Raw genomic sequence first — 15,463 nt, forward strand, 5'->3', positions numbered from 1 at the left:
ACCACTGGACTGAGAGGACTACCCATGGCGACGCCTTCCAGCTGTTCGTAGAAATCGCCATTCCACGTGAAACAGCTCGTGGTGAGACATGCCCGCAAGACATCAAAAAGCTCTTCCATGCATGGAAGACCATGCACAGTACCTTTCATGTAACTGCTGAAAATGTTTCATTACACTGACTAATCTTCTTGAGGCACTATAAATTCCTTCTCTTCCTGTCAGGTTTAAATTTTACTCTAATAGATTGGATGCTCAAACACATAATTCTACAACAGCAATAACACTTCTTGCCTTCTGTAAACAGTTTTTCAGTGGAGAGAAATAGCCCACCATATCATATTAGTGAAAACAGTGTCAAAGTGGAACAAGGTATGGTGTGAATTAGGAGGAGTGAAGCAGTTAGAACAAACCACATGGGTTTCACATTTAAGAACTTTCTTAAATGAACACCATTTCTTCAATTCATTAAGGAGATTTGAGAGATTTTATTATATATCTCATACACATTACAGTGAAGAAAACCTGCACAATCACATATTCTTTATAATGAATTTTCAGGGAATCCCATTCAAACTGACTAAGTTATACAGCAAATGGTACTGATCTTAAATATATTAATGAAATAATTTTCTAACAATCAGTAAACCATATTCTCAGTAATTGGCTACAGCTACAGAAGGAACAACAACTGTCACTTTGAGTTTAAAACCTAACTGCTTTGTAGATATCAGTTTTGTAATCAGAAGTGACAAACAAAATAAGTGTCTGTGGCTGCATTCAGCTGGCACAAGTGCCTTTTAACAAGAACAGATATATTTAAAAATTAACTAATCATAACAAAGGATTAATTTTTAACTTTTGTACAAAAACAGGGTATTTCAAATAATTTGAATCACAAATGAAGTACACTTTATCAATTCAAAAATATTAAAACATTTCATGAATGCTTACTTTTGTTGATATTCTGGGCAAGCTACATTAGGAAACAACCATTTATTGGTTATATAATGTATAATTTCAGAAAGAAATATATTTATCATTTTAATTCAGTCTGATCTAGTATATGCATTTATAATTATTAAATTGATATAGTAAATTTTGTGCACAACATATGTGCTTTTTAAAATGCCATGCATCAATTCATCTGCCACATTAGTTGTTTTCTGGAGACTAGGGAGATAACAAATACTGCAGTTGCACACTTTGACACTCTTAATAAAGTAGCAAGATGTAAGTGTCAGCCACATTTTATCACATTTCTCTTTACCCACTTACAAATGATTACATGATTGGATTTTAAAATATTTCAATCTTAAATACACTTATTAAAATAGTGGATGAGGCCAATACTGTTAAATACTGGTGATGGGAAAGGGGGGATTAAGGCTCTGGATAATACATCATACATATTTGAAATACTTCTGTTGAAGCAGTTCTTTGGCAGCATACATAGGCCATTAAGCTGGACAAATTATCTACTGGATTACGATATCCAGTCTTCATTCCAGCACAGTGTTACTAACTGAAATTTTATTTTTCAATTGTATTCAGTGCTATGACTTTCCTGAAACAAAATCTATTATTCAGTTGACAATTGCTGTACAAATTACATGTCTCCTCCTGACATAAACCTTCATAGTTCTTCTGTATAATACATCTCAAGCCAAAAAGATCTCTTACTGCAAATGTTAATTTTGTCTTTATTAAATTTCATGTTCAAAGCTCAGCAATAGTGTTCCTCAATTTTACAACCATATGTATAACAAAAATGATTGAGATGAGGCTCTCAAAAAAGTTAGCAGATATTAACCTATTTACAGGTATTCAAACCAAATAAACTCAAGGACATATTTGAAAATATTAAGAGCAGCATGTTAATTTCTGGTATGTATTTAGTGAGAAAGTTAATTTTAAAAGTAAATGCTAAAAAAATGCGAAGCACGTGTTGTTGTGAACAATCAGTATGGTTTTATTCTACCCATTTCAGAAATAAGTATCTCTTACTCAGAAAGTATTTGCATAATGGCAGAACAGCATCACCTGTACTTACAGTAGCATTGGAACTACAGTTGTAAAATAAAATTTTTGTGCTGTTAAATGCTGGTCATGATGTAATAGGAGCATCTGCCTAGTGATATTTGTAAAAGTCAATGGTTTTAGACATCCAGTGAACATATTGTCATATCATTTTGTTATATTTTTACATACTCAAAATCATCTGAAATGTGAAACTGTTAATTGTAAATTAAACATTCCTTGCTGTAGAAATGGTTCTCAGACGTTCAGATGCTTACACAAATGGAAAGGATAGCAAAAAGAGGTTGCACCAAACTTCCCTTAAGTATTTTGTTAAAGATTTTGATGGCCTTGCCTGCATGGTATTTGACAGTAATCTTCAGTAAAAAAAATTGAAAAATTATTTATTTTTTGAGTGGTGCATGTTCAGTTTCACTTACAATAATTTAAAAACCTAATTTTGTTAGCTTACAGCATTTTATAAATGCAGAGGAAAGATTTAGCTATCATGCAGTCTACACTGTCTCCTGGGAATACTGATTTGACTTGTGTCAAGCAATGTTGAAAATTGTAGGGAGGGAGCTGGAAGTGGATGGTGACCAACATTGTAAGCAGTTTAGTATCACGTGTAGTAAATAGCTTTTTTGAAAGAGAAATTGTGGAGTTTTAAGGACTATTGCTGTCTTTTGCCTTTCAGGCAGAACTAATGTTCTTCACCAGGCATCACATCAACATTCATCTGACATACTACGGTAGTCACTTGCATGTATCACTTGTGTTTACATTGTGCCAAATATGTGAGAATTTTTGGAGCAGTTACTATTTGAGATGAACATAGGTAATATCAGAATTGGTGAAGTCTCAATACCCATATTATAGACAAGTAGTTCATTGAGAAATATATTAGTACATAATTCTCAAAATGAGTAATTCCTGAAATTTTTATTATTACAACATGAATTTAAAATAAAATTTATAAGGTGGTGCAGGCAGAAAATATGTTCAGTGAATGGCTAATCTGTGATTATACAAATCTGGCAGTGCTCATGGTAATATTGGTGCTGATGAGTACAAAACCGTTCACAGCTTACATGAAAGGTGCATTTGCTATGCTAGAAACAACATGGAAATTTGGTTAGTTATCACATTACCTCTACATACAGGTAGTAACATTTTATTTTAGAATAAAAGGAAGTGTTTCAGCAGACGATTAGTTTGTAGATTTAAACTAGCAGTGTGTAGCCCTTCTTTGAACCAGATACTATCATGTACATGGAGCAGTTATAGATGAAAACAGGTATAAAAAGTGGCACATGATAGTTTCACTTTAATTCCAACAGAAACTGTGAAACATATCATCTTTGTCATAAAAAATGCAAAATATGAATAGTTGTCTAGAAAATTTCAAGGAATATTATCATTGAGAGAAGACATGCACAGTAGAAAAAATATCAGTAATGGCTGAGTGATGATCCCTCCAAAATCACATAAAAGACCAAATCAATGTCACTGTAGTCCTAACTATAATCATGAGTATGCTATGCTATTTTATAAGCAGGATTGTATCAGAAACTCATGCTGAACACTGCACTGGATGAAAATCAGAACTTCATGGAAACTGCTTTACATCACTTTAGCGAAGAAACATACATAATATTATAGATATGCACCAACAGCAAGTCTTCTCATGCTTCCAGATATGGCAGCACAGTATTTTGCAAAACAGGTGCTCTTCTATCTTGCAGTGTCACTGTACTGGTAAAGATCCTATCACTGGTTATATGGTCCTTTGCTTTTTCTATTGCATCATATCTGTCTAAAAGCAGAACTAGCAGGAAGTATCAACTACATTTATATGCACTTCACTTATAGGCTCACAATACAGTCAAATTAACAGTATTAGTTTATATATAGGTGCACAATTATATAATAACAGTTTTGACTAATGCAAACTGATTCCACCATCTTCTTTATGTAGATGACTAAGACTCACTTTCGATAATAACTGTAAGGTGTTACATCTAATGCAAAAGGTTTCTCAGTGCACCATTTGCTTGAATAGTTTGATACAGCAGTCACATAATTGGTTGACAACTGTCTGGAACCATAAATCTTTGATTTGAAATATTATTGGTACAATACTACATCAAGAAACATGACTTTCTTTTTGGCTATTTTAGTATCGAAATTTTAAAGATTCTTTTTTTTTTTTTTTTTTTGGAGAAGGAAGACCTACACGATTATCAGTCAGTAGACACGAAAAAGATAACACAGTAGTTCCGAGAATGATATTACCACTGGGGAAAAATGTTCAGATTCATCCTTGATATGAACAGGTAGACAATAGCTCCAAGTGTAAGGTTACAACAGTAATTACAAACAATGATAATAAAGGAAGGAGGAATTTTACGCATTCCTGCTTTAAATTAAACTATTATGTACAAAAATGTTAACAAAAGTACAATCTACTCGAGTCTGTAAGTATTTAATACACACAAACATCAATAAATTCCAGACATGTTAATTCCTACAACTCCCCCTCCTGAAAAGGAAACAGAAACCATCCATCTTACCAATAATGTTTTTGGAGGTATTACACCTGGTTGAATAGTTTCTGAGGTACTGACAGACACAAGCAAGCAGTATAGTCCAAGTAAGGGTGTCATCACCAATCAAATAACAGATGAAAAACAGACAACTGCATCAAAATAGCTGGCACATTTTTGATATAGCTATTTTCATAGACGTTTCACCATTCTGTTATCGAATCCAGTCTCTATCAGTGTCGAAACCCCCAAATTTTCAAATACGTGCCTCTACTTCATTTAAAGTGCAATTGCAGAACTTCAGTTCTTTGAACTGTAACATTCACAAAGTCACTTATATGAGGGAGGAGTAGGTAAAATATTGCAGCAATTCCTCAAGAAACAACATCATCCATATTGCAGTCTCACAGCTCGCTAAAGCATATACTGATAATGCAGCTCCAAATGTGCCAAATTCACAAATGAAGCATGCTGCAGACTTTTTTTTCTTGTAACTTCAGGCAATTTATAATCACCTACAATTTCCCCCGCCATCACGCATACGATTGGTCTAATGAAACTGCCAGCTTGTTGCCTTTATCAACCCAGTTTCGCAGACGACCGCGAAGTTCCTCCAGAGATTTTGACTTTGCTTTATTTATTCGTTTGTACTTGACATCCTTGGGCTTTGTTACTGATCTGTGGTTGCTCATAACACGATTGTAAGTTGTCATGACTCGGTGGTGTGGAGACTGCGGCGTCGGAGGACTTTCGTGCAGCCGCTCGAAGCTGCCGTAGAGTGCTTGCAGCCTGCCGCTGCACGCGTCTTCATCTGGAGCGTCTTCAGGCCCTGACGCAGCATTGTCAGCTGAGGAGCTGCTGTCAGCCGCCTGTGCCCCTGATACTGAGGCCGAGGCCGATGCTGATGGTGATGGCGAGTTCGTCTGCTCTCCCTCTCCATCTTCTTCAACGCTGTATACCTGCAATTGTAAAAGTGCATCTAAAAATCTGTCAAGTATTTTAGAGTAGGTTGCGCAGCAATGTTTAATCACTCAGTAAGAGACACTATTGAGTGCCTATGTATATACGAGGGTGGAACTTAAATAGTGGCAACTATTTATTCAGAACCGATACAAAAGAGTTATATGTTTGCACCTGTTACTGTCCTCCAAAGGCCGGCCGAGCGGTTCTAGGCGTTACAGTCTGGAACGGCACGACCGCTACGGTCGCAGGTGCGAATCCTGCCTCGGGCATGGATGTGTGTGATGTCCTTAGGTTAGCTAGGTTGAAGTAGTTCTGAGTTCTAGGGGACCGATGACCTCAACAGACGAATGGAAAAACTAGTAGAAGCCGACCTCGGGGAAGATCAGTTTGGATTCCGTAGAAATGTTGGAACACGTGAGGAAATACTGACCCTACGGCTTATCTTAGATGCTAGATTAAGGAAAGGCAAACCTACGTTTCTAGCATTTGTAGACTTAGAGAAAGCTTTTGACTATGTTGATTGGAATACTCTCCTTCAAATTCTGAAGGTGGCAGGGGTAAAATACAGGGGGCGAAAAGCTATTTACAATTTGTACAGAAAACAGATGGCAGTTATAAGAGTCGAGGGACATCAAAGGGAAGCGGTGGTTGGGAAGGGAGTGAGACAGGGTTGTAGCCTCTCCCCGATGTTATTCAATCTCTATATTGAGCAAGCAGTGAAGGAAACAAAAGAAAAATTCGGAGTAGGTATTAAAATCCATGGAGAAGAAATAAAAACTTTGAGGTTCGCCGATGACATTGCAATTCTGTCAGAGACAGCAAAGGACTTGGAAGAGCAGTTGAACGGAATGGACAGTGTCTTGAAAGGAGGATATAAGATGAGCATCAACAAAAGCAAAACGAAGGTAATGGAATGTAGTCGAATTAAATCGGGTTATGCCGAGGGAATTAGATTAGGAAACGAGATACTTAAAGTAGTAAAGGAGTTTTGCTATTTGGGGAGCAAAATAACTGATGATGGTCGAAGTAGAGAGGATATAAAATGTAGACTGCCAATGGAAAGGAAAGCGTTTCAGAAGAAGAAAAATTTGTTAACATCGAGTATAGATTGAAATGTCAGGAAGTCGTTTCTTTAAGTATTTGTATGGAGTGTAGCCATGTATGGAAGTGAAACGTGGACGATAAATAGCTTAGACAAGAAGAGAATAGAAGCTTTCGAAATGTGATGCTACAGAAGAATGCTGAAGATTAGATGGGTAGATCACATAACTAATGAGGAGGTATTGAATAGAATTGGGGAGAAGAGGAGTTAGTGGCACAACTTGACAAGAAGAAGGGATCGGTTGGTAGGACATGTTCTGAGACATGGAGGGATCACCAATTTAGTATTGGAGAGCAGCGTGGAGGGTAAAAATCGTAGAGGGAGACCAAGAGATGAATACACTAAGCAGATTCAGAAGGATGTAGGCTGCAGTAGGTACTGGGAGATGAAGAAGCTTGCACAGGATAGAGTAGCATGGAGAGCTGCATCAAACCAGTCTCAGGACTGAAGACCACAACAACACAACCTAAGGACATCACACACATCCATGCCAGAGGCAGGATTAAAACCTGCGACCGTAGCAGCAGCGCGGTTCCAGACTGAAACGCCTAGAACCGCTCGGCCATAGCGGCCGGCCTTGAAGGACAGTAACAGGTGCAAACATTTAACTCTTTTGTATCGATTGTGAATAAATAGTTGCCACTATTTAAGTTCCAACCCTCGTATATTAAATGTTCAAAAGTATCCAGACACCTATTAGTGGATTGTAATATGGGGTGTGTGCAGACTTCCTTTCATGAAAGTTTGGACCTTCCTGGAGGGGGCGGGGGGTTGAGGTCCACATTCAATGATATGTGAATCTCTGTGGAGGAACGTCATCCAATTTCTCCTCAACAGCGATAAGCATAGAATGTAGTGATGTTGGACGCTATACTCTGGAGCGAAACCGACGCTCTTTCTTGTCCCAATGGTGTTCCATTTGGTTCAGCTCGGGACTCTGGGTAGGCCAGGCAATTTCATGAAAGTTATTGTCCACAAACTATTTCCTCGCAGGTGCTGTCTTATGAGAAGTTGCACTACCCTGCCGATACAAACAAGGGACAAGAACCTGAGCATGAAGAACACTCTCATACCGTAACCCCACCTCCCTCCTCCTCCTCCTCCGTTCTTCACTGTTGGCGCAACACATAATAGTAGGTAATGTTTTTCCGGCATTCACAAAAACGCAAGGAATTCCATCGGATTGCGACAGGATATAGCGTGATTCATCATTCCGCACACTAGTTTCCTGTCGTTTAATGTCTAGTAGAGTTTCCCTTTACATCAGTTTCAAGTGTCACTTAGTACTCACCACAGAAATGTGTGGCTTACAAGGAGCTGATCGACGATTGCACACCAGACATTTTTAACGCCCTACGCTGGTAGAACTTTGGAACTCAAGAGTTATTCCTTCCGCTGATTTCATGTGGTTTATTTTTCTTTTACGACACTCGGCACTGCCTCGATGATCCCTGTCTGTCAGTACATGAGGTTTGCCGGATCTTGGTTTACCTGTCGTTGTTGACTGGTGTTTCCATTTCAGAATCACCATCACCAACTTGGGTAACTGCAGAAGGGTTGAAATATCCTTGCTGGATATGTTACTCAGGTGACATGCAATGAGTAGTCCGAGCACACTGATCTCCCGATCGACCCATTCGGCAGTTACTGCTTCTCTATTAATAATAATAATAATAATAATAATAATAATAATAATAATAATGATGATGAGCGTATGGCATTGGTGGCCGGGAGACCCCTCGCGGGGCGGTTCGGCCGCCGCTCCACAAGTTTTTTAACGCCACTACGGTGACTTCCGAGTGAATGAGGATGAAATGATGATGAAAGACACACAACAGCCAGTCATCTCGAGGCAGAGAAAATCCCTAATCCCGCCGGGAATCGAACCCGAGACCCCGTGCACGGGAAGCGAGAACGCTACCGCAAGACCACGAGCCGCGGATGCTCCTCTATTATTAATGCAGTACTCCCCGCCTCTTTATATATTGGCGGGTCCGCCTCTCGTGACATCTATTGACCAATTCCGCATTACATACGATGTCCCGATACTTGTAATCAGATAGTGTATATGCTATACGGACGCGCAATGTATCTCAACGTACCAGGTTACTAACAACGAACTCTTGGAAAAGCGAAACTTTGTCACAAGGTGGTCAGTCGGTCAGTGTAACTGATCATTTTAAATTCTCAGGACTGAGGGTAGATGGAAGTATTTCTTGAAATATAAAGTTCAAGATCTTGTACAGAAACTGAATGCTATTTTCTTCGATATAAGAATGATTCCTGTTTATAACAATGAAACACAAAAGTTAGTTTACTTTGCTTGCTTCCTCTCTATTATCCCCCATGGTGTTATATTTTGCGGCAACTCTAAGCACTCACCAAGAATATTCTTAGCTCAAGAAAGGGCGGTAAGGCTGATCTGCTGTTCGCGAACTCTGTGCAGGTGTCTCGGAATTCCAACTCTGCCATCTCTATACATATCTTAATGGATTATTGGCTCATTCATATAAACTGCACACTTGTTCAGTGAATACTAGGGGAAACCTATTAGTAAATGGATAACACTTCCTAACTATTCACCGCAACTTGAACTCTTCTTTTGATGGTCCGTGTCCGGGTAAAACATTATGGGACTGTAGATCCACCTTGATGAAAACACTGTTTTAATTATCCAAACTAATCTAGGCAAAATGCCACTATCTTCAGCTGGTTCCTTTATTCTAAAACGTGAAAATTAACATCGTTACATTATACAACGAAAATCATTTTTATATGTCGCACTGTTAGCTTCCAGATACGTGTGCGAATATTCTTACACTACCTTTTTACTATTATAATCACTTCATATTTCTGTGTTTGTTGTAGTTTTTAGACATACAGCGTGTCTTCTGCAAAAGACATGAGGAGCTATCATTAACAAATATAAAACAACGAACTTGAAAACGTGTGTGTCATGAAAATTAAGTCTGCGACTGTGTTGAGACAATTTTGAACGATAACGTTTTATATCATTTATAGGCGTTATCCGATCAACGTTGCTCCTAAGAGAACGGAACAAGCGTAACTTTCACTTTGACAGCAATTCAGATATTACGCCTTGTTTCTTTGTCGTGATGTATCGCGTGTCGCGCGAATTTTGAATGCTGCAGCGGAAATTCTGATGAGTTCTACGTCATTATACGCTGGGGAATGTGGGAGGTAGAGCGTGCGAATGTGTTGTTAACGTTAATTCACCGTGTATGCTACCCTGTTTCACAACGTAGAGATAGCTTCGAAGTGGCATGCGAGCTGTCACTCTTTGTAGCTCTCAGGAGTTTTATATAACTTAATCATAAATTACAGCTTGTTTCGCCTGTATATTGAGTTTGACAGGAGTTGCACGTGAGTTGGTATATTCCTGCATTGCTTAATTTGTTTGGAGTACTATTTTCTGCTCTTAGCCTTCTTTTTTGTGTTTTTTGTTCTGTATGCTGTTGGAATCCCTTGCCCCTTCATTATGTTTACAGTTCTGTACTACTATATTGTGTTAGTGTGTACTGTTTGCTTTTCAGATGTAGTATGGTATGTTGTGTTGTGTTGTGTGTGTCCTCCGCCTCTGTTTTCTCTGTCGCTAGTTGTGCACTGCGTGAGTGGCCACTTTGACTATCTTTCACTTTTATTTTGTCGCTGTGCTTGCTCTTGGTGTCTGTTTTGTGTTCATTATCAATAACAATTTATGTGATTATTTTTAGTTTTCATGTGTGGTTTTGAGACTTGAGACTTGTTATGTTTAACATATGGAGCATGTGTCTAAAACTGGTATGTTTGTATGTTGTTGGGTGATTGGATGTGTTATGGATAACAGTGCTGGTGGTTGTGTGTTTTCTGTAGAGAGAAAATTCGGTTTGGTTGTTGTGTCGTGTTATTTTGAGGTCCAGGAAATTTTATTTCTTGTTTTATTCAGCTTCCATTGTGAAGTGCGTTTGTAGTGTACTGTGCTGATATTATTGTGTAGCTCTTCTCCTTTGTGTTTCATCTATTAGAGAAATTTTGTCATCCACATATCACTACCAGTATACTATTTTTTACTCTTCTTGTTTCACAGTGTTCTACATCTACATCCATACTCCGTAAGCCACCTGACGGTGTGTGACGGAGGGTACCCTGAGTACCTCTATCGGATCTCCCTTCTATTCCAGTCTCGTATTGTTCGTGGAAAGAAGGATTGTCGGTATGCTTCTGTGTGGGCTCTAATCTCTGATTTTATCCTCATGGTCTCTTCACGAGATATACGTAGGGGGGAGCAATATACTGCTTGACTCCTCGGTGAAGGTATGTTCTCGAAACTTTAACAAAAGCCCGTACCGAGCTACTGAGCGTCTCTCCTGCCGAGTCTTCCACTGGAGTTTATCTATCATCTCCGTAACGCTTTCGCGATTACTAAATGATCCTGTAACGAAGCGCGCTGCTCTCCGTTGGATCTTCTCTGACTCTTCTATCAACCCAATCTGGTACGGATCCCACACTGCTGAGCAGTATTCAAGCAGTGTGCGAACAAACGTACTGTAACCTACTTCCTTTGTTTTCGAATTGCATTTCCTTAGGATTCTTCCAATGAATCTCAGTCTGGCATCTGCTTTACCGACGATCAACTTTATATGATCATTCCATTTTAAATCACTCCTAATGTATACTCCCAGATAATTTATGGAATTAACTGCTTCCAGTTGCTGACCTGCTATTTTGTAGCTAAATGATAAGGAATCTATCTTTCTATGTAATCGCAGCACATTACACTTGTCTACATTGAGATTCAATTGCCATTCCCTGCACCATGCGTCAATTCGCTGCAGATCCTCTTGCATTTCAGTACAATTTTCGATTGTTACAACCTCTCGATACACCACAGAATCGTCTTCGAAAAGCCTCAGTGAACTTCCGATGTCATCCACAAGGTCATTTATATATATTGTGAATAACAACGGTCCTATGACACTCCCCTGCGGCACACCTGAAATCACTCTTACTTCGGAAGACTTCTCTCCATTGAGAATAACATGCTGCGTTCTGTTACCTAGGAACTCTTCAATCCAATCACACAATTGGTCTGATAGTCCATATGCTCTTACTTTGTTCATTAAACGACTGTGGGGAACTGTATCGAACGCCTTGCGGAAGTCAAGAAACACGGCATCTACCTGTGAACCCGTGTCTATGGTCCTGTGAGTCTCGTGGACGAATAGCACGAGCTGGGTTTCACACGACCGTCTTTTTCGAAACCCATGCTGATTCCTACAAAGTAGATTTCTAGTCTCCAGAAAAGTCATTATACTCGAACATAATACGTGTTCCAAAATTCTACAACTGATCGACGTTAGAGATATAGGTCTATAGCTCTGCACATCTGTTCGACGTCCCTTCTTTAAAACGCAGATGACCTGTGCCCTTCTCCAATCCTTTGGAACGCTACGCTCTTCTAGAGACCTACGGTACACCGCTGCAAGAAGGGGCAAGTTCCTTCGCGTACTCTGTGTAAAATCGAACTGGTATCCCATCAGGTCCAGCGGCCTTTCCTCTTTTGAGCGATTTTAATTGTTTCTGTATCCCTCTGTCGTCTATTTCGATATCTACCATTTTGTCATCTGTACGACAATCTAGAGAAGGAACTACAGTGCAGTCTTCCTCTGTGAAACAGATTTGGAAAAAGACATTTAGTATTTCGGCCTTTAGTCTGTCATCCTCTGTTTCAGTACTAGTGTTGCTGAACATTCTGTTGTCTATATGCTCCAAGAAAATAAAGAGAAAACGGAAATGGTGTGACAGTGGGCCAGTGCATGTATAGTCTCTCCTCTAGGCATCAGGTCGATACCAAACCACTGTGGCCTAATCTTCTTAGCGTTCAGAATTTGCATGTTTTATTTTGTTGCGGTTAGTGAAAGATACCAGTTCTTTGACTGGCATTTTGTTTATGGACTTTCATACGAAACCCAGGTTTCGTCACCAGTAAAGATTTGGTTCAAAGACTCTTCACCATTCTTGTAATGCTGTGTGAGGAATATTTGTGCAGCTGCCTACAGCCTGAACAACCAGTAATAATTTGGCAAAGAACTGATCGTGAAATTTCATTCATCATGAATATTCGTTCTTGCGCCATTAAAACTGATGTACCATTTTCGAACTGAAGCTTCGTTCGACACATGTCCATAAACTTCCGATATCTCTCTGTAAAGTCGGCCGGAGTGGCCGAGCGGTTCTAGGCGCTACAGTCTGGAACCGCGCGACCGCTACGGTCGCAGGTTTGAATCCTGCCTCAGGCATGGATGTGTGTGATGTCCTTAGCTTAGTTAGGTTTAAGTAGTTCTAAGTTATAGGGGACTGATGACCTGAGATGTTAAGTCCCATAGTGCTCAGAGCCATTTGAGCCATCTCTCTGTAAATTTCGAAAGGGCACGCTTTTTTCGCATTCAGAAACCGTGCTGAAGTACGAACTTCACATTTGGCTGGATCGCTAGTTTTTCACACTTTTAAAATCGCACAAATAAACAGTGACTTACTGTTGCTGTTCGCTTCATAGTGGCGCCAACGATTAGGAAGGTCAATGACACAGAGGCGGGGGTGGGAGGATAATTGCGCGGCTTGTCATAGCAAAACGATCTTTACTCTTAGACTGACCCCCGTACGTAAGTACATACGTAGATTCAGTCCCTTGTTTGATCCTGGCGACACATGTCAGCGAATTGAGAACCGCCCGGTAATCACGCACCTTGCGTCCTGTAGCGATAAATCATCTTTCTCCTGGCCTGTCATTCTGGTTAGTTATTCTCGATTTGGCTATGTTAGTGGCAGAGGGTGACCGAAGGCCCTTCCCCCTCCATCCCCCCTTCCCCTTCCGGGAAGGAATTTGTAAAAATTATCTGTCTGCGTCTCGTGTTAGCCCATGTCAATGTTTGAGAAAATTTTCGAAATTTTTGTGAATCGCGTAACTTAGGCGGAACTTGGGTATCAACATGGAATTAACCTAGTCGTATGTGGGAAACCTCCTACAAACCACATCCAGGCTGGCCGGCACACCCGCCCTCGTCGTTAATCCACCGGGCGGGTTCGATTCGGGCCCTTCGCGCCTCCCTGAATCCTAGAAGCGGCAAAGCGGCGAGATAGCGTGCGCGCATTCCGGGCGGGTCGCCAAATGATGGTAAACCAGTAAACACCCGACTCCTTAAAGAATCTAACTCCCATGTATAAGAAGGATTGAACTGTCTGATTACAAATGGGTCACTGTGTTAAATATTTACAATGTTGCGTAAAGTTTGTTGGAGGTCGTTAAGTGCTCTCATTGTAAGACACTGGATGAATCTAGTCTGGCTAATTCGTGCTGCATAAAAAAGTAGCTAGTTTTTCACGCATCTCAATGTTCATGGCATCATATCTCATGAACTATGTGTCGTAAAACAATACAATTTTGCAGGTACATCCAGTGATATATACATACACTTAGGTGACAAAAGTCATGGATACCTCCTAATACGGAGCTCCTTTTGTCTGGTGTAGTACAGCAGCTCGACATGGCATGGAGTCAACATGTCGTTGGAAGTCCCCTGCTGAAATATTGAGCCATGTTGCCCCTATAGCCGTCCATAATTGCGAAAGTGTTGCTGGTGCAGGTTTTGTCCACGCACTGCCTTCTATGGGATTCACGTCGGGCGATCTACGTGGCCAAATGGCTCAAATGGCTCTGAGGACTATGGGACTCAACTGCTGAGGTCATTAGTCCCCTAGAACTTAGAACTAGCTAAACCTAACTAACCTAAGGACATCACACACATCCATGCCCGAGGCAGGATTCGAACCTGCGACCGTGGCGGTCTCGCGGTTCCAGACTGCAGCGCCAGAACCGCGCGGCCACTTCGGCCGGCTACGTGGCCAAATCATTCGCTCGAATTGTCCAGGATGTTCTTCAGACCAATTGCAAACAATTGTGGACAAGTGACATTACATCGTTGTTTGCCGAACAAGAAGTACATGAATGGCTCCAAATGGTCTCCAAGTAGCCGAACATACCTATTTCCGGTCAATGATCGGTTCAGTTGGTCAGAAGACCCAGATGGTTCCATGTAAACACAACCCACAATGTTATGGAGCCATAACCAGCTTACGCCACGCCTTGTTGACAACTTGGGTCCATGGCTCCGTGCGGTCTGCGCCACACTCCAACCCTACCATCAGCTCTTACCAACTGAAATCGGGACTCCTCTGGTAAGGCCACTGTTTTCCAGTCGTATAGGGTTCAACCGACATGACCACGAGCCCAGGAGAGGCGCTGGAGGCTATGTGGGGGGGTGTGAGCGAGAAAAAGTTTCATAAATGTTTAGAATTGTGTGTAACGTTTGATGGAAGTCGTGAAGTGGTCTCATTCCCGAATACTGTATGAACAAAGTCCTGGTATTTGCACGTCGTTAGTTGTGCTGCCTCTAGACAAACTGTTTCTAATTGCAATACTTGTCGTATTGCGTTAAAGTTGTAAAATAAGATTATGTTTCTTCCTGAGTATACAGGGTGTATCAAAAAGAATTATCCGATTTAAAAAAGTCATAACTATTTTGTTATGTGAGATATGTGCGTGAACAATGTACTTTTGGAAAGAGCAAACTTTCGAGTTTTACGTGGTTCCTGCTAGGTAGCAGCAGTGTGCGCCCACTTCATTTCTAGTAAAAATGGTGTCGGGACAACAGAAAGCGTTTTGTGTTCTACGTTTTGCACAGTAATAACTGTTCAGCCTGGCTTTCGTACTAGGTACGGTGTGAATCTTCCTGCAGCACAGAGCATTAGACGATGGCATGAACAATTCCGAGAGACA

The 15,463-nt window shown here is 40.4% G+C and overlaps 1 protein-coding gene across 1 annotated transcript in view; it reads right to left on the minus strand.

The window, feature by feature from the left end:
• Window positions 1-475: 475 nt before the first annotated feature.
• LOC126183604 (homeotic protein female sterile) overlaps window positions 476-15,463 on the minus strand; it is a 543,174-nt gene continuing 528,186 nt past the window's right edge. The window contains exon 7 of the mRNA XM_049925715.1: window positions 476-5,521. Within this exon, the coding sequence (XP_049781672.1) occupies window positions 5,096-5,521 (426 nt within the window). The 3' untranslated portion in view covers window positions 476-5,095. The remainder of the gene's footprint in view (window positions 5,522-15,463) is intronic.

Source organism: Schistocerca cancellata, chromosome 4 (assembly GCF_023864275.1).
Source record: "Schistocerca cancellata isolate TAMUIC-IGC-003103 chromosome 4, iqSchCanc2.1, whole genome shotgun sequence".
Taxonomy (NCBI): domain Eukaryota; kingdom Metazoa; phylum Arthropoda; class Insecta; order Orthoptera; family Acrididae; genus Schistocerca; species Schistocerca cancellata.